The sequence below is a fragment of the Sesamum indicum genome, linkage group LG5, assembly GCF_026168435.1.
Source record: "Sesamum indicum cultivar Baizhima isolate 11 linkage group LG5, ASM2616843v1, whole genome shotgun sequence".
Classification (NCBI taxonomy): Eukaryota; Viridiplantae; Streptophyta; class Magnoliopsida; order Lamiales; family Pedaliaceae; genus Sesamum; species Sesamum indicum.
The window spans coordinates 13,512,739-13,532,758 of NC_142661.1; the positions used below are offsets into that span (position 1 = coordinate 13,512,739).

Sequence of the window (20,020 nt, forward strand, 5' to 3'; positions counted from 1 at the left end):
TCAAGTACCATTTCATCCGACAACTTCTGGAGAAGAAGGCACTGCAGCTGGAGAAGATCCAAGGAGAAAAGAATCCTGCGGACATGCTGACCAAGGCGGTTGCGATGGCGAAGTTGAAGCTGTGTACGGCTTCGACTGGCCTTGATGACTAGAGTGGACAAACCCGGCGGTACCAAGAAAGAAGTGGAGAAAAGCTAATCAATCTTCAAGTGGGAGATTGTTAAGTTGTGAAGATTGATTTGAAGAAGAAAAGGATAACCTGATTCAACTTAGAATTCCCAAGTTGAGTTGGAGAAGGATAACCCGATTCAAAGTTGAGTTGGAGAAGGATAACCTCATTCAACTTAGAAATCCCAAGTTGAGTTGGAAAAAGGATAAGTCATGGCTATATATACTACTCTTATTAGCATTGTTTTATAGAGCAAAGTAGAATAGAGTAGAGAGAAAAGAAAGAGTTGAGACGAGGGTGAGTGTTGTTTTTCACGTGTGGTGAAGACTTGCATACAAGTGTGTGTGTGTTGTACTCCTCAATTTTCCTCCTCTTTGAGTGTTTTCTCCTGGCTTGGTATCGCCCCCAGACGTAGGATTTATATCCAAACTGGGTTAACAAATTCGTGTGTCTTTTATCGCCTTCATATTCCACCTGTTATCCATCTTAACCCGATCCATTTCCTAACAAAGTTTATGGTGTTTTTATCAACAATATTGCTATGAGACATACGCCAAGTTAACCACGAGTGTGACGAGTTTAGTGACTTGAGCTTTCCTTGCAAATTAAATAATTTATTATTACAATTAATAGATAACAAAAATTGCAACATCACCTGTGAGTGCAATGGATCTGCGACGGATTTGTGATGTCTGTGTTTCTTTAATTTAATTGAAAAAATAAGTATTTAAATATAAATTTTAATAATTAAGAGATTTAATGTAAGAGAAAAATTACATTAGAGATTAAATATTATAAGATTTGTAATTTACAGAAAGGAAAACGAGATCCTGATCTTGTCAATTGCCTCATGTTCTCTATACGAGGCTTGGTTGCCTTGACAACTGGATTCATTGGTACTAAAAGAAAATTAAATATTCGCCGGAATATAAATAATTATGATTTAAAAATTATGATAAATCAATACTATTAATTATGGTTAAATAAAATTAAAATAAAAACTTAAACTTTTATTATGAATAATCAATATTCGCCATGATTTTTAGTCATAGCCAAGACGTTTCCCATGGTTTTAGCCAAAGCTAACGTCTTGGGCACACTCGCAGAAACAACGGCTAATGGCCGTTGCGAAATCATAATTAATTTGTATTCATTACAATTTCTTTCTTTGACTATAAAAATTAATAGCAGGAATGTGAGGAAAGTTGGCTATTAAGGTACTAGGAAGCACGACAGAGTACAATGGCACCGTAATGGGACATCCAACCCGCCCAATTTTTGTTCCAATTCCTGGAATTTGTGTTCTAGAAAGTCTATGTGGTGCTACCTTCACTACAAAGAAAAATGATCAATAATTATAAAAAATTTGATACTAAAATCAGCGTCCAATTAATTAGCAAATAAAATTTTTATTTTTAATCTACATGTTTAATATATCTTTTAAATAGTTTGTCGCTAAATTCGTAGCAAGTTAATTTTCCTTGATAAATCCATAGCAAATAAGTTTCTTTTACTAAATAATGTAGATTACCGACGAACGTTTTACTTATTAATTATCATAACGTTAATTCTTTTTCGTTCCTATTAGACAATTTTCTTGCAGTGCTTCCAACATCGGTTCAACGAAGGTAGTGGGATAACTATACATAGTGGTAGACTAGGCCTCCCACTCCATCGTAAAGATCTGGCCCCTTCTCGTGCCCATTGTTACCAATAAGGCCTTCCGGCCGGGTGGCACACTGCTAGCAGACATACCTTCGTCCGGGGGGCATGACTTGCTTCATCCTCCAGTAACTTTTTGTAATTCTCTTGAAAGGAAAAACATTATGAATAGTTAGAGAAATCTAAAAAATGAAAACATCACAGATAGTTTTGGTGAAACATTACCACAACTTCCTACCCCTTGTGCCTACTCTTAGGTCTATCAGCCTGTTTTTTCCAGGTCTTGTAGACCTCCATCAAGGATTGTGTCTGCTCAATTGATCCATCTAAAGATACAACAAATTAATAGACTAATAAAAAAAAGGGGATAAAATATATAAAATCCCACTGTGTTTTAAAAAGCTGGCTAAAAATTTATTTCTATTCTAAAAATAGGCTAAAATCCTCCTGTGTTTTGTAAACTCAACCCAATTCCCCCCTCTCGGTTAAATCCAACAACGGTGTTAATTTTTTTTATAAAATGACCGTTATACCCACACTTAATATATATTATTTTTTAATATACATTTATCTCAACAAAGTATCTCAATTGTCAATAAAAAATGATGCCCCAAAAATATATTCAAAGGTAATTAATAGACTTACTCTAATCCAATTTCAGGAAGCTCAAAAAAATTAATACGGAAATTGATAATAAATTCGAGATGTAATTAACTGCAACACTCCGAATAATATCAACATATTATTATGTGAAGAAACACTGCTGCAAGAATCCTTGGTGTTCTTTAGCTTCACCTACGGACAAGAGAAAATATATTTAAAGAATAAATTTATATTTAATGTCACAATAACATTAAAAGTAATACTACAGTGGTGAGCCATACCTATATTGTCCTCATCATCAATCTGAATATATAAATTGGTTAGTTTTGAACTCAAATGCAATTCATTATCACAAAAATCTTCATTTACAATAGAAAATTAATGCCTGAACAATCTATGGTTTCAAAGAGCATCGATATTGATCAAGTACTCTTCCTCCAGCACTAAAAGCGGATTCTGAGGCTACAGTTGTCATAGGAATTCAAAGTACATCTCGTGCCATAATGGGTCAAAGTGTTTTGATTTCCACCAATCTAGTGCATTAAGATCGACACCTAAATCTTCCTTACATACATAAAGACCCTCTTCAAGGCATATATCCAAATCAGATTTTGTAGGTACAATGGTATCAAGTTCTTGTACCCACTGTAAAAGCTGATCAATACAGTAGCTGTCTGCAGGTGTTACAATGAAAGAGAAGAAGCCATAAGTCGCAGATTAAACCTCTCGCGTTTTTATTACTAAAATGCGATCTTATTACTTTAGTCCGCTTATAGTCGCATTTCCACACTCTTGTCGTTTCTTCATTTCACGTTTTTATAAGTAGAAACGCGAGGTAGTTATAGGCGGTTATTGGTGAACGTTATATAATGAAGAAGGGTTGTTGTCTTCTTCAACTGAACATGGAGAAAGAACAAAAACTCTGTACTTCAAATAGCAGTGCAATGCTCTGCTAATTAGAAATCTTTTCCAGAAATTACTTCTTCATTCTTTATGCTTTCGCTGTGATACTTTTACATGGTATTAGAGCCATCTTTTGATGGTCTCTGGTTTATCCGAGAAACTACCCAATACAATAATTTCTTGAAATCAAGAAACTGATACAATATAACCATGGCCGAAGATCCGGAGATTTTAAAGCTACAACTAGGAGACAACCCAGGTATAAGCTTGGTGACTGCGCCGTTTGATGGATCAAACTTTCTAATTTGGAGTCGTTCGATAAAGCTGGGATTGAAGGCAAAGATGAAACTTGGTTTCATCAATGGAGATATACAGAAACCGAACAATAAGGCTAAGGACTTTGAACAGTGGACAAGAACAGATTCCATGGTGTCATCATGGATTCTGAATTTCATCACAAGAGAGGTGGCAGAGAGCTTCATCTATACCAACACTTCAAGAGAGCTGGGGGTGGAATTGGAGAGCAGATTTGGCCAAAGCAATGGGCCTAGGGAGTATCAACTCAAGAAAGAACTAGACTCCATCTCACAAGGTTCCATGAGTGTATCAGCGTATTTTACAAGAATAAAGAAACTTTGGGACTAATTGGCTTGTATTACTGGAACGTTAAATGCACACGTGGATGTACATGTGGAGCAGAAAAAGAAAATGCAGAAATCAAAGGGAATGATCAGCTCATGCAATTCCTCATGGGATTGAATGAGATGTATGATCATGTGAGAAGCCAAATTTTATTGATGGAACCATCACCAGACAGTAACAAGCTCATTCAATGGTTCTCAGGGTTGAAAAGTAGAGAGAAGTGAATTCAGAACAAACATACGTGGCACCAAATTTGGCAATGCAAGCCTTCAAGAAACCTGATTTCTCAAAGAATTTTCAAAAAAAGAAAAATCTTATAGACAAGAAATCTCAGATATGTAAACATTGTGGAAAATCTGGATATTTGAAAGAAGGATGTTTTGAAATCCTTGGATATCCAGAATGGTATAAGGGGTTCTTGGATCAAAAGAAAGGGAATACTATGAGTACAAACAAAGTTGCTGCTATGGTGAAATATGAAAATGAAACAGCCAACAGTGCGATGGATGAGAGAACTGTGGCAGAGTTGGTCAAGTCAGAATTCCAGAGGCTTGTTGAGACATTGAAGTCACAAACATTTCTAGGAACACATGGTGAGAATTATGAATTCTCAGGTAAGTGCCTTGAACTCATCAAATCTGAAACTAAGAATTCAAATGCATGGATTATTGACAGTGGTTCCACTGCACACATGTGTAACAATGAGTTATTATTTGATCATGCTAAAGTTCATAAATAGAATACCTTTATACATTTAGTTGATGGTACAAAGCATGTAGGTAAATGTACTGGAATTGTTAGATTAAACAATAAACTGTTGCTTGAAAATGTTCTGCTAGTTCCTGATCTAAAGTTTAATCTGTTATCTGTTAGTAAACTATGTAGTAACTCCTCAATAAGATTTAAATTCTTAAAATCTCACTGTATTGTGCAGGACCACAAGATTAAAGAGGTCATTGCCATAGCATCCCTTGTAGGAAAATTATATACACTCAAGGCTGAATCCTTTGACAAGAATTTCATACAAGAAACCATGAGTATCTACACTGATGTTGTTTTAGCTGCATCTCTCATATCTCCTGAAACCTGGCATAAACAATTAGGACATCTATCTCATGATGTTTTGATCAGCACTGGACTATTGAAGAATAACAAGGATTATAACTCCTTTTGTGAAATTTGTGCAAGGCAAAACAACAAAGGCTGCCATTTAGTTCAAGCAATTCTTATTCTGATGCTTGTTTTGACCTTGTACACATTGATTTGTGGGGACCTTACAATGAGTATTCAATAACTAAATGTCTTTACATGTTAACTATTGTGGATGACCATAGTAGATGCACCTGGACCTATCTTATGCAACAAAAATCTCAAACCTTCTACCTATTAAAGGAATTCCATAAAATGATTTGGACATAGTTTGATAAGAAGATCAAAAGAATAAGAACTGATAATGGATTGGAATTTTTAAGTGAGCAATGTCAAAAAAATTTTAAGGAAGAAGGTATCCTTCATCAAATCACTTAAACATATACACCTCAGCAAAATGACATTGTAGAAAGAAAACACAAGCACTTGTTACAGGTAGCTAGATCAGTGATGTTCCAATCCAATTTTCCAAAGATGTTTTGGACTGAAGCCATTCTAACATCCACCTATATTATAAACAGACTTCCAACACCTGTATTAAAAATGAAAACTCCATATGAGGTGCTGTTTAATAAACCTGTTGATTACTCATCCTTTAGAGTTTTTGGATGCTTATGCTTTGCTACTAATAATATGCCCCATAAGTCTAAATTTGATTCAAGAGCTGTTAAATGTGTCTTTTTGGGTTATACACTTAATCAAAGGGGTTATAAAGTTTATGACATTGATAAGAAAGTCGTCTTTGTTTCAAGAGATGTAGTTTTTGAGGAAGAAGTTTTTCCTTTTGCTGATAAAATTACAGATCCTATTACTTATTACACATCTCCAACAAACACAGAATTTGGCATTGAAAACTTGGAGAGTGAAAATGATGACTTAGAATCAGATCCTGAGCCTGTTAATGACAACTCCTCTGATAATATTATCCAAGAACAGGAACAAAGAACTGACATTATTAATCTGAGAAGACCAAAAAGACAAGTCACTAAACCTGCAAAGCTTCAAGACTATGTATGTTCCTGCAATAAGGAAGAACATGATATCCTTAATGTTACATTGTTGAATGATATGGACAGCTGGATGTGTACTACAAACAGTTTACCTCAGGAACCTAAGAACTATAGTGAAGCTGTAAAGGAAAGGAAATGGATAGATGCTATGCAGACTGAAATAAAGGCATTAGAGGAAAATCAAACATGGGATATCACTGAACTACCAAAGGGAAAGAGGGCCATAGGTAGTAAATGGGTTTACAAACTGAAATTGAAACCAGATGGTAGTATAGATAGACATAAAGCTAGACTTGTCGCCAAGGGTTCTAACCAAATTGAGGGAATAGATTACATGGACAGTTTTTCCCCAGTTGCTAAAGCTGTTACAATTAGAATCCTTCTGGCTATTGTTTGTAAAGAACACTGGTACTTGCATCAACTTGACATAAAAAATGCCTTTTTGCATGGCTTCATAGATGAAGAAATATATATGTATCCACCTGATGGATACCAAGTCCCAAAGGGACATGTTTGCAAATTGAAAAGGTCTCTTTATGGCTTAAGCAAGCCTCTAGACAATAGAACTTAGAATTTACAAGATAATTAGAGAGAATTGGTTTTGTACAATCAAAGGTTGATCATTGCTTGTTTACTATAATGACTAATGCTAGTTTTTTCTGTCTTCTTGTATATGTAGATGACGTGCTTCTTGCAGGTCCATGTGAGGACACTATTACTGGTTTTAAACAAAAGCTACATGATCTATTTACCATAAAGAATCTGGGAAAAGCCAGGTTCTTTCTTGGTTTAGAAATAGGAAGATCTGATGCAGGTATGATCATAACACAAAGAAAATATATGAAAGATATTATAGCTGATACAGGACTCACTCGAGCCAAAGCAGTCAACACCCCACTACCAGCTGGACTACAACTCAGAGCAGCAGCAGGGCAACAGTTAGCCAATCCAGAGTCCTACAGGAAATTGTTAGGTAGATTGCTATATCTAGGCTTCACCAGGCTTGATATATGCCATGCTACCCAACAACTTAGTCAATATATGCAGTATCCTTGCACAGATCACTGGAATGCTGCCCTACACTTGGTGAAATGCTTGAAAGGAACGGTTTACAGAGGATTGTTTTTTAACTCTGAAAATAACTTTGATTTGGTAGCTTTCTGTGATGCAGATTGGGCTACTTGCAAAGAAACACGAAGGTCCCTCACTAGATGCTGCATATTCTTGGGGAAGACTCTAATATCTTGGAAAACCAAGAAACAAACCACAGTGTCTAGGTCTACAGCAGAGGCAGAATACAGATGCATGAGTTTAACTACTTGCGAATGAATGTGGATTTTTAGTCTTCTCAAGGACTTGAGAGTTAAGGTGCCTACACCCATTCCGTTCTACTGTGACAACCAAGCTGCGGTCTACATAACGGCAAATCCAATTTTCCACGAGAGAACAAAACATATTGAAATTGACTGTCACTTGGTAAGTGACAAATACAAAGAAGGTTTTATTGCTCCGAAACACATACCTTCGAAGGAACAACCAGCTGATCTTTTTACAAAGATACTACCTGGACCAAATTCATGTCCTTAATTTCCAAGTTGAGCTTGGTAAAATGTTACCACGAGCTCAACTTGAAGGGGGAGTGTGAAAGCTGACCAATACAGTAGTTGTCTGCAGGTGTTACAATGAAGAAGAAGAAGCCATAAGTCGCAGATTAAACCTCTCACGTTTTTATTACTAAAACACGATCTTATTACTTTGGTCCGCTTATCGTCGCATTTGCACACTCTTGTCGTTTTTATAAGTAGAAATGCGAGGTAGTTATAAGCGGTTATTGGTGAACGTTATATAATGAAGAAGGGCTGTTGTCTTCTTCAACTGAACATCGAGAAAGAACAGAAACTCTGTACTTGAAATAGCAGTGCAATGCTCTGCAAATTAGAAATCTTTTCCAGAAATTACTTCTTCATTCTTTATGCCTTCGCTGTGATACTTCTACACCCACAAGATAAATTCCGCTCGACCTTTGGTTTTACTTTTCATCTTGTCGCTACGATCACTTTCAGTGAAAAAGCTAGCTCTTGATTCATCACTTAGCTTCATACTACTAGAAGAACAATTAGCAGCACATTCATTGTAAATCTCTTGCAATGAATAGTGCACCAATTCAATTTCTTTGGGAAAAACAATAAAGAAGTTTTTGACTCCGACAATGCTTTTGATTCCAATTTCTGAAGGGAAGTGAAAAAATTTCCTTAATTGAAGACATACATCTTCTGTAAAATCATTGAATTCCATAATTAATTTTTGTTCAAGGGATGAAAATGTAGTTGAACAAGGAAAAATTCATATGGAGAATGTAAGAAAGTTGTATTATATATCTTTGATTATATTTGATATTATTTATGATATAATGATACTATCTCCTGTATCTGATAATATCGTTGATAATATTTGATATTATCGGTGTGAATATGTGAAATATGAAATTACAGACAAGTATGGTTGGGAGAGTAGAAATACTGAAGAAGAGGAGATAAGAGATTGCTTCAGGGCATTATGCACGTATATATTGACACTGTAATTCCATCACTATCTTATATTTCTCCTTTTCTTGAATCTCCGTTGCTGAAAAGGGCTCAAGCTCAAGAAAAAAAAGAGAAAAATATGAAGTTTTATGGGCTCAAACTTTGTACAAAAAACGTAAGAGAAGGGAGCAAATAATTGAGAAATTCTTTCTTCTATTCAGCCCATTGTGAAAAAACTCTTGTCTCGTCTTCACAGTTTTCTTAAATTAAATATTTCTTTTCAAATATTATGTATATTAAATAAATTTTTAAATATATCGACTTATTCATTAAAAATGCTATTAGAATTAACTTTAATTGAAATTAAAAATATTATAGGAGGAGTGATGATGATGCCCATCATTTTGAGCCCCACTGTATCCACTTTCTTTTCACTATGCATATATGTCTTAAATATTTATGTAATTAATTTCATTGATTTTTAATATTATAAAACTTTTAGTTTGTAACATTATGTAACAATTTGTGATGCTTCATCATTCTCATAATACTAATTTTTCTGATATTTTAAGCATTGTACAACACATTCTTTCTGTCTCGCCTCATAATATCTCGATACATCGAGATCCATGTATAACAATATCTGCCAACTTTATTTCGAACCATGATCTGAACCAAAACAGTTGATTCAACACATATCAACGTTATGGTCATGTTCTTGATCTAGGAATCAAAGACAGTGGTTCCTTCATGTACACTGTTGTCTCAAACTTCTCGGTCATGTTGAGATTATCTGGGCTCATACCCTCTGGAAGAAACCAATCAAAATGATGCACCAGTAATGCCACCATACCCTGAATATGAGTGGTGGCCAGACTAAGTCCAGGACATGCCCTTCTCCCAGCCCCAAACGGAATAAATTCAAACTGAAGATTTCCCTTCAACTCTAATTTGGACACAAGAAACCTCTTTGGCTTAAACTTCAAGGGTTCGTCCCAAATCGTTGTGTCTCTCGCTAGTGCCCAATTGTTTATCAGTATCACAGAATCCTTGGGGACGACATAGTTGTTCACTGTACAAGACTCTAATGCACGACGCGGTATGACAAACAATGTCGGGGGATGCAACCTTAATGTCTCTTTGAGACAAGCCTGCAAGTAAGGCATGTGACACAAAGAGGCATTTTTAATATCTCCGTCGACCATATTTTCAATCTCATGGCGAAGTTCGTGCAGAACCCCTTGGTTCTTTGTGAGCTCCGCCATCAACCACTCTATTGTTGCACAGCTCGTAAATGTTCCGGCTGCCAACATTTCCTGTAGGGTAACAAACGTTAGACAACTTTGTTCGAAAGAATGTTGAGAAATGAAGGGGAAAATACAATTTTTGTCTACTTAGTATAGGATGGCTGTACTTTCAGTTTTGTCCGGTTTGAAAATTGTGATTGATGAATATATCAAAACATATAGTATATTTAATTCAACTCTCACCCAAAAAATTAAGGCATGTGACCTATGTAATTTGGGCCTTTTAAATTTTTTGGTCATTTTTTATACTGACGTGACATGAGAATCATTTTTTATACTGACGTGACATGAGAAACGTAAGAAAAAAGATGCAGTTTTCATCCTTAAATATAGCCGACGATACATTTACTCCAAATGTTACTAGCGAAAAATGTTACATTAGAAAAATTGATTAGAAAATTAAAAATTTCGGCAAAATTGCAAAATTGATCCTGTAAGTATAGGGGGGTGGCAGAATTGGGACCGTAAGTACAGGACTGGCAATTTTAGTCCTGTAAGTATTGATTTTTTGGCAATTTTGGTCCTTCCGACAAAAATTGCCCAAAAACGCGGCGGAGAGATTTGGGGCTTAGGGTTCCGACGTCCACATGCGCAACTTAAACACGTAGGTGCTTGCGTGGCGAATGACATGGCCAATGACGTGGCTTTAGGCGGGAAAAGAGCTCCTCTTCCCGCTTTTTTCACCTTATGTAAGGGCTCTCTCTCTTTCTCTCATTTTTGCTGCTGCAAATGAAGTTGCAGGTGAAGAAAAACAGAAAAAATGTCTTCTTTATCGTCGGGCAATGACTCCACCAGTGTGATAAACTGCTTTTGTGGCATTAGGGCTCTATTAAGAACCTCTTGGACCAATGACAATCCCGGAAGAAGGTTTTATTCTTGCGCAAATTATAAGGTAAGAATTGAAGTTTAAGTTTAAGTTTTGTAGATGTTGGCTTATTTTTTGTTCAATTGCAGAGTAGAGGATGTCGATTTTTTACATGGGATGACCCACCTATGTGTGCTAGAGCTTTGTGGTCATACCCGGTTTGCGTCGCAAGCTTCAAGCAATGGAAACCGAAGCAAAACAGCTGAAGAAGAAGATATTTTGGCTTAAAGTTTGCTTGGTGGCATCATGGTTTGTGTTGGTCGGTTTTTGGATGGGTAAACGGGTGGTGGTCTTTGGATGAATCGTTCAATGAATTGTTCCAAGTTGTTAGATTTGTAGGGGCTTATATTATGTTGTTAGATATGGGAAAAAATAAAATGGAGGAATTGTAATGGGATTTGGTAGTTTTGATAATGAAATTGAGACTCTCAAATTTGAAGCTTTTGTGAATTATGTGTTATGTTGTTAAAGAATTCTGTTAATGAATTTTAAGAATGATATTAAAAGCCTAAAACTGCAGTTGTTAATTAATTTAGTAATAGAATAAAAATAAAAATAAATTTTCAGTCATTTCTGCACCCTTTTCAGCCATTTATGTACCCTTTTCAACAATATAAGAAATTTTCAGCAGCATTTCTGCACCCTTTTCAGCCATTTCTGCACCTTTTTCAACAATATAAAGAATTTTCAGCAGCATTTCTACACCTTTTTCAACAATATAATGAAAATAAAAACATTCATTTCTGCACCATTTTCAACATGTTAATGAGAAACATTCATTTCATAATAACATCAACAATTTTATAACATCCTGTCCACAATATACAGCCCGTCTTCACAAAAAACATGAACATCCATTTACGACATTTCTTTAACAACATATGCACAAAACCCCCTAATTCATAGCATATGAAATCACAACTGATTCCTCAAGTTTCTCAAGTATCTTGGGATTACAAACAAAAAATGTTTCAATCAAAATAAAAAAGTTCTTAAACAAAAGGTGAATTCCTCCCATCTTTTTTCTTGCCCTTGTCTTCCTTGTTTCCCTTGTCCTTCGATTGTGATAAAACATTGTTCAATCGTGATAATGTAACATACTTCTTGCCATCCTTCTCCAAAAATGTACATGTTGACAGAAGAGATTTGGTCTCTGGTTGTAAAGGTTGTTTTGGAAATACCTCCTGTCTCCCTATCCATCGTGGTGGAGCTCTAATATTAACTTTTGGGATTGGTGGCTGCAGATGACTTGGTTGAGTTGGTGGAGGAGGCCTAGAGTTTTGAGCTGCATTTTCTTGTTGGGATGTGGAAGACTTGTATGATGGCTTCCATGGTTGTTTGTGTGCAACTTTTTGTTTATACCGGGGTGGCTTGAATGGTTTAGGTATTACCTATAAGGAGAATGAAATAAACCGAGTAAGTAAATGATAAACAAAACGCTTGAAATTACTTGAGAAAAAAAAAAAAAAAAAGAACACAAACAAACAAACACAAAACAGAACAAGTTAAAATTCATACAAAATCATACATAAAAAGAAAATAGAAAGATTCATAAAAAAACATAAAAAGAATCACATTTACACATAATTTCAGAAAATGGATACATTTACACATAATTTTAGAAAATGAGTACATTTACACAAAATAGATTTCTAAGAAGACTTCGTAATACAAAATATGATTGTCAAAATTCATTAGATTTCTAAGGAGACATCATCTTTTTGGGTAATAAAAATAATAAATAGGATTGTTTTCTTGTGAGATTAGAATATGAAAAGTAGCATTAAGATCACATTCCATCGCTACAAGTGAGATTTCTCAAAATCTCTATGAGATGATAGCCTACAGATTGTATGATTTCCTGGAAATTTAAAAGCAAAATTAGCTCTTGTTCTGTATAGGATTTAGGAGAAGTTGCTATTATCTTTCTTATATTTGTGGTTGAATATGCATTTACTGGAATAGGTATGTGGAGAATGTTATAGCATATCTTTTTCCTTGCAAATGAAATGCTATTCAACTGAACACTGAGGGGACTCTATTGTATTTATCCCTTTGTCAATCTTGTAAGCCCCATCAAAGTGACAAGTTTTGCCTTATTTTTACTTTCTTTAACTGGAAAATAACTACACTCAAATCTCTAAATTTACAGTGGTAATGAGTAAGTATGCAGGTCGCATTTGCTGTGTACAAGCAAACTATCCCTCTCGAAACTCCGATGCTCAATTGCACTTTCAACAACTTTCAATATACTCTGTCTACGTACACTTAAACCACATATCGACAAACAACAAACAATTCTTCATTGGAATCACAAAATTAAGACAATAACAACATAGAAACACAATGGACCACTTTTATTTTTGGGACCACAAAAAACCCTAGATTTAACTCTAAAAATCAGATTTTTTGAAAACATAAAAAACTTACCGTACAAAGGTGGAGGAAAATCGTTAAACTCAGGATCCCGAAGTGGCATTGCTTCAATCGGGTTTCTTCCTCCTCAATCGACGATCAGTTGTAGATTCGAGTTGAAAGAAGAATTTTTAGGGTTCTTTCGATTTGGGGGTGAATTTTTACTGCTTTGTTTTACAGCTCTCTTTTTTAAGTTTTTAACTCCTCAGTTTTTTTACAATTTTGCCACCTCAGTATTTTTTCCCATATGTCAGGCCACGTGTGCTGCTGACTGTGTAATCTTGCCACGTCATTAGCCACGTCATTCGCCACGCAAGCACCTACGTGTTTAAATTGCACACGTGGACATCGGAACCTTAAGCCCCAAATCTCTCCGCCGCGTTTTTGGGCAATTTTGGTCGGAAGGACCAAAATTGCCAAAAAATCAATACTTACAGGACTAAAATTGCCAGTCCTATACTTACGGTCCTAATTCTGCCACCCCCCCATACTTACAGGACCAATTTTGCAATTTTGCCTTTCTAAATCAAAGGGGTTACTTACCACACATATGCTTAATTTTAAGTGAATTTAGCATTTTTCAGCAATATTTGCACAAAAAGGTGTTATTTTTTTATTTATATTCCTCAATTACAAATTTAAAATCAGAAAGGATGAAAAATATTATTCCTATAATTATAGGACTAAAATTATATTTTTCTTAATAATTAATGTACTTAGTCACACACAACAACAACAAAATAATAATAATGAATTTACTTTAGGTGCTAAGCAGAGATTTTGGTTCTACTAAAATTCAATTGGCAATTAAGTGGTTTAATTTTTAAAAATTAGCACATGCGAAATTCTAAGCCAAAATTGCAATTTCAGGTGGATTTCGTCCTTGATGGACCGATTTGTAGAATAATAGGACTTAAACAATCATTGTAAAATGATCAAATAAAATTGAAGCGAAAATTTAAATTTTTACTGTGATTCATCAATATTTTTCATGCTTTTAGGTTAAAATATTTGTTATAGTTTGTTGTAGCTGATGTTTTGACCTCGTTCATAGAAACAACGGCTAATAAGCATTGCACAAATGTGATTAACACTAAAAAAAAATTTGCTATTGACTACATATTAATGCTTGTAGCTAAAAATTATGGTAAATGACTACTATTAACTACGGGTAAACAAAATTGCAAAAAACTAGCTTTTCCACCATAAAAAAATTATTTGCCACGACTAAAAGTCATAGCAAACGTTTTAGCCACCTTAGCAAAAAACTACGACAAACAATCATTTGGTGGCCGTAGTCATCAACTATTTGTTACGACTATTTTTTTTAACCATGACAATTGTAGTAATTAAATGTTACAATTCTTCTAATATAATTAGCTAGCATTCGGTATAATTTTAACCATAATAAAAAAATAATATTTCTTTTAGTGTCCCAACCTACTATAATTACGAAATTAAAAATATAATTTTGCGAAATATATGCAAATAAAACATAGCATCAAACCATCAAAAGTGCGCAGATATCGTCGTTGCAAAATCCATCATCGATCAAAGCATCCAACAAGTCTTCCCTACCACATTTTGCTTGTCTTCTTTCTTCAATAACTTCCCCCCAAAGAGACTTGAACTCTTGATGTAACTTAGTGGCCTTCCTCCTCTCCCAAAACCCTAGTAATCCATCCAAAGCCGGAAACAGGTCAACTAGACTTGGAGTTCCAAGAATGGTAAGCATTCCCTTTATAAATCCCATCAAACTCTTAGTTCCATCTTTACATTCACGTTCAAGATCGATTATGTCCGTCGACACCATCATGTGACACATAGAGTTAGCAAGAGTTGCAAAGACTATATCCCTTAGCCTCACGACTTTCCCCTCCTTAGCACGCAAATAATCCGCCATTTCCATCACCTTCCTCGCTCTAACCTCATTCCTCAGTTTTATAGCTTTGGTAGAGAAAACCAGATTGTGACAAGTACCTCGTATGTGTTTCCAACTGTCGTTGCATTCTTTGGCTCCCAATACCGACGATCGCTCCATGTGTGGGATCTTGTAATATAATGAGGGGATATACCTCCCACAAAATATATGGTCGTGAGCTTTTAGTATTTCCATTGCTGTTTCTGGTGATGAAGCAACAACGATGAGCAATGCTCCTACTCTTAGAGAGAAAATGGGGCCATAAATCTGAGCTAGGTTGGCTAATGAGGCTAGGGGACTCATGAACATGTTCCGTAAGAGTTGCCAAGCAGACGGGCCTGGTGGAAGTCGTCTAGAGCTATGAATTGCTTCATGACGCCGAACAAGAAAAGACAGACAAGCTGGTATTGATACAAGAGCAAGAAGAGGAAGAAGATAAATATACCCGACATCTACGTTCATATTTTGTTTCTTATTCAGGGAATTGTGGCTCACTTATTCAAACATTCAAGCAATATTTATGGATCAAATGTTTACTGTTTATGAGTATGTATGTTAGGTGAAGGTCACAATTGCTTTTATTACTGGAAGCTTTATGCTGCTACTGATCAATCACTATTGATTATGTGAACAAATTAGGATCTATTTCTCTCATTTTTATTGCACCTTTTTTGTTAAAGAATAATTGCACAGGTTCAAAATGCAAAAATAAATATGAGTTCTGATGATGCACATGTTAAAAATACAAAAAAAAAAAAAAAAAATTGGCTAAATTGCATAACCCCTTGTTTTAAAAGTACAACTAAAAATTTCCCGTATATAATAAACAGGCAGAAAACTCCATTTGATTTAAACATAGCTCACTTGTCCCTCTTCATTAAATGCACCGGTTAATTTTTTTATCAAGCGACTGTTATGTCCTTACCTATTATATGTTATTTCTTATTTTAATAATCGTTGAATCTTTTTTAAGTTATAAGAGCCATAGGATCTAATCAATTTATGTCAACAGTTAGATCTATAAATGATTAGGGGTACAGATTTATCAAATTTTAAAAATACATTATAAAAAATAATCTTATTATTTTTTAAAAATAAATATAATAAAATTAACCTCCCTTCCTCCACCACCCACCCCAAAAACCCCCCTCTCCTGCCACTCACTACGGAGGGGGCACCGCCGTTGCTTCCGTTGCCCATCCATGAGCGACCGCAACGACAATAGGGAGATTTGGGTGACGATAAATTTTAGTTAAAAGAAATAAGAAAATTAATTTTATAATTTTCAAACTTATAAATAATTCAAAGAAAGTATTAAAAGTTTATTTTAAATACTTATAATAGTAATTTAAATTCAAATACTATTTATGATAAATAATATAATTTATTTAAAAATATTTAGACAAAATAATAATTTAAATTAGTCAACCGTAGTATAGTAGTAATAGAGTATAACCTAGCATGATTCATAGTGGGGGTAGCCAAAAAAATTAATAGTACTTAAAATATAATAGTACAAATGCAAGCATTAATGTTAGGGATAACTTATATAGACTTTTAACTCATATGTATATGGAGTCTTTGGGAGACCCCATACCTCAGCTCCTAGAGACTTCCCCCAACCTACATGTGACATGACCGACCATGTAATGACTGTGTTAGGACATTATGGGGACTTAAGGTAAGGTTGTGGTATAGTTGTGGAAACTTCTGGACAAAAGTTGAAAGGAGAATGAATACTGGAGGGATGATGACATGAGGTTGGATCTTCCTCGCAGAGAACGAACAAAAATAGTTGTTGAGTTAGAAGGAAATTTGGAAGAGCAAATACAAACTAGCAAATCCCAAGTAGAGCAACTTCAAGTTGAGATTAGGGGTTTGAAGCATGATAGACAATCCTTACAGCATGAGATACTCAACTTGCTGGAGTTTGATATGATCCTATGTATGAATTGATTGGCGGGCAATTTTGCCTGTGTGTATTGTATGGGTAAGAGGATAACTTTCACCCACCTTATGGGAATTGTTTCTCCTTTCAGATGTGTATGAAGGGACAAATAAGGAAACATGCACCATTCTATTAGAACCTCACACATTTAGGGCCATCAGAAAGGGATGTGAGGCTTTTCTAGCTTCTGCAATTAACACTACAAAGGTCACTTAAAATTGAAAGATATCCTAATAGTGAGAGTTCTCAGACGTCTTTCCTAGGGACCTACTTGGAGCACCCCAAGATAGGAGATAGAATTTGAAGTCAACTTGCTCCTAAGAGCAACGCGCACCATCATGCGAGGATCCTATTATTGATGCAGGCAAAATTGCAAAATTGATCCCGTAGGTAGGGGTGGCAAAATTGGGACCATAACTACAGAACTGGCAATTTTAGTCCCATACGTATTGATTTTTTGGCAATTTTGGTCCTTCCGACCAAAATTTCCCAAAAACGCGGCGGAGAGATTTGGGGCTTAGGGTTTCGATGTCGACGTGCGCAATTTAAACACCTAGGAGCTTGCGTGGCTAATGACGTGGCTTCTTCTTCCTCCCTCACTCTCTCCCAGGCCATCTTCTCTCGCTCCACCACCCTGTGCCATGCCTCTTCTCACCCTCCTCTCTCTGTCCCTGCCTGAAAGAGCTGAGAAATAAATTATTAGGGAGAGAATACACCCATGTGCAGGGGAGAGCACAAAGTTGTCACGGTTAAATTAATAGGGATTCTTAGGATTGTACTTCATCACCTCATCGTACAATATGTGACCCATCGGCGCGTAGCCCATAGGCAAACCAGGGTGGCTGGAATTGGCCGGTGTCAATTGACAAGAACCTAATAGTGTTGATGGATTTCTCAACGAGCTCAGTGTCAGTTGTTTGCTCGAGGGTCTTGACAGCGGCGAAGGCGCGAACAGGGAGGCGGGTGACTACGGGGGTGCTACGGTGGCGGGAAACAGAAACAGGGGCGGAAGAGAAAGCGGATTTGAGATCAAAGATGGAAGGGATAGAGAGATGGGGGTGAGAGGAGGCATGGCGTGGGGCGGTGGATAGAGCGAGGATGGCTTGGTATAGAGTGAGGGAGGAAGAGAAGCCGCGTCATTAGCCACGCAAGGTCCTAGAACGTTAGAAACCTAAGCCCCAAATCTCTTCGCTGCGTTTTTGTGCAATTTTGATTTTTGACCAAAATTGCCAAAAAAAACAATACTTACGGGACTAAAATTGCCAATTAAGTAGTTATGCTCCCACTTTTGCCACCGCCCCATACTTACGGGACCAATTTTGCAATTTTACCTATTGATGAACTAGTAGCTACTCAATTCAAGGATTGATTCAAACGTTGTGTAAGTTGTGTATTTTTAATTGTGTTACAACTGTAATTTGTCAATATATGATTTCCCTAATATGTGCAACACAGGTTAAATCTGAATTGAATTACTTGGACAACGAGCTTTTAAAATTGCATTATTGGGGTCCTACAGTTGAGGTCACAATATTCCCGTGTTACTTTGTAAATTATTACAATTTCCATACTTTAATTTTAACTCTAAATTACAATAAATTCAGACTTATGATTATTTTTGTTTCCAATAGAGTAAAAACCAAAAAATTATCAAACAAGGACACCCCCCCCCCATACTACGGTGTTTTTAATTTTGGGGGAGAATTAAATGTTATGTTTCTCACTTCGCCATTAGGAAGGAAGGTGGTAATATAGGGCCATCAGTAGATACCAAAAATTCAAACCAAAAACAAAATTGAACTGAAAATTCAATTCGGCATTCAATTTTGTCTTTTCAAAGTTCGGTATTCAATTCAGTTTTAATTTTTTGTGTTAGCCTACCGAACAGTACCAAGTACTGGTTTACTTTTATTTATTTTTTATATACATTTTATGTATATTTTTATGTATTAATTATTTTTATACTATTTTTATTTTTTTACTTACTAAAAATTTTAAAAGAATAACCAAAAGTATAATTTATTATTTTTAATATTTTTAACAAAAAAATCAATTTTACCGAATACTGAACCAACTAATTTGATTTGGTATTCGGTATATGATTTTGACATGCAAAACTTCAGTTTATTAAAATCTCGTCTCAATTCGGTTCATTTTTTCCTGATAGACACTCCTGCTTAATTACAAACAAGCGAATTAGACTCAACATGCTTTCAGAGAGCTGTGGAGGACAATAAAAGGACGATTAGGTGACCAAGGGATTTTGGGCGATTTGCTCCTCATCTAGTCCACCCGAAAGTTCAAGGAGAAATCCAAGATGAACAAGGCGAATCAGGTGGCAAATCCCCCATCGACTAGTACAATATACCGAAATGGATCGTCATCTATCGACCAGGATATATTGTAAACAATTTGCTAGCAAGTAATTTTTTGTATTAAATAATGTAATTTAGCAACAAGAAGCTTACTTGCTAATTACATTAACGCTAATTTGTTTTCATTGCTATCAAGCTATTTTTTTGTAGTGCCTTTCAATTTTGATAAATTTAAGATCTAGCTGTTGAAACTTAATGTCTACATCTGAAGGTTTTTATGTAATTAAAAAAAAATTCCAACAATCATTAAAATAAAAAAAAATATATAGTAGGTAAAGGCATAACGATTATTTGATAAAAAAAAATTAATGTTGTTAGGTATACTTAATAAAGAGGGGCAAGTGAATATGTCCAAAAAAATATAAGATTTTTTTTTAACGTATTTTAAAATACAAGGAGATTTTTTACTGAATTTATAAAATATAGGGAGGTTTTATGCTGTTTGGCCAAAATTATGTAGGGGAGGCACAATTCGGTAAACGGATTTAGATGTGTCAAAATCAACACGAGTTTTTATTTATAATTC

At 35.4% G+C, this 20,020-nt stretch overlaps 1 protein-coding gene and 1 long non-coding RNA gene across 2 annotated transcripts; both read right to left on the reverse strand.

The window, feature by feature from the left end:
- Positions 1 to 9,200: 9,200 nt before the first annotated feature.
- Positions 9,201 to 16,497, reverse strand: LOC105162316 (putative (S)-N-methylcoclaurine 3'-hydroxylase isozyme 2). Its single transcript, XM_011080326.3, has 2 exons — positions 14,758 to 16,497; positions 9,201 to 9,979 (listed from the first exon to the last, which is right to left on the reverse strand). The coding sequence occupies exons 1-2, from the start codon at positions 15,631 to 15,633 to the stop codon at positions 9,374 to 9,376; spliced, it is 1,482 nt and encodes a 493-aa protein (XP_011078628.1). The 5' UTR covers positions 15,634 to 16,497; the 3' UTR covers positions 9,201 to 9,373.
- A 732-nt stretch (positions 16,498 to 17,229) lies between these two features.
- On the reverse strand, positions 17,230 to 18,254 carry LOC148788152 (uncharacterized). The gene is made up of 2 exons (XR_016065465.1): positions 17,907 to 18,254; positions 17,230 to 17,803 (listed from the first exon to the last, which is right to left on the reverse strand). It is a non-coding gene; the product is annotated as an uncharacterized LOC148788152 (long non-coding RNA).
- Positions 18,255 to 20,020: the final 1,766 nt, after the last annotated feature.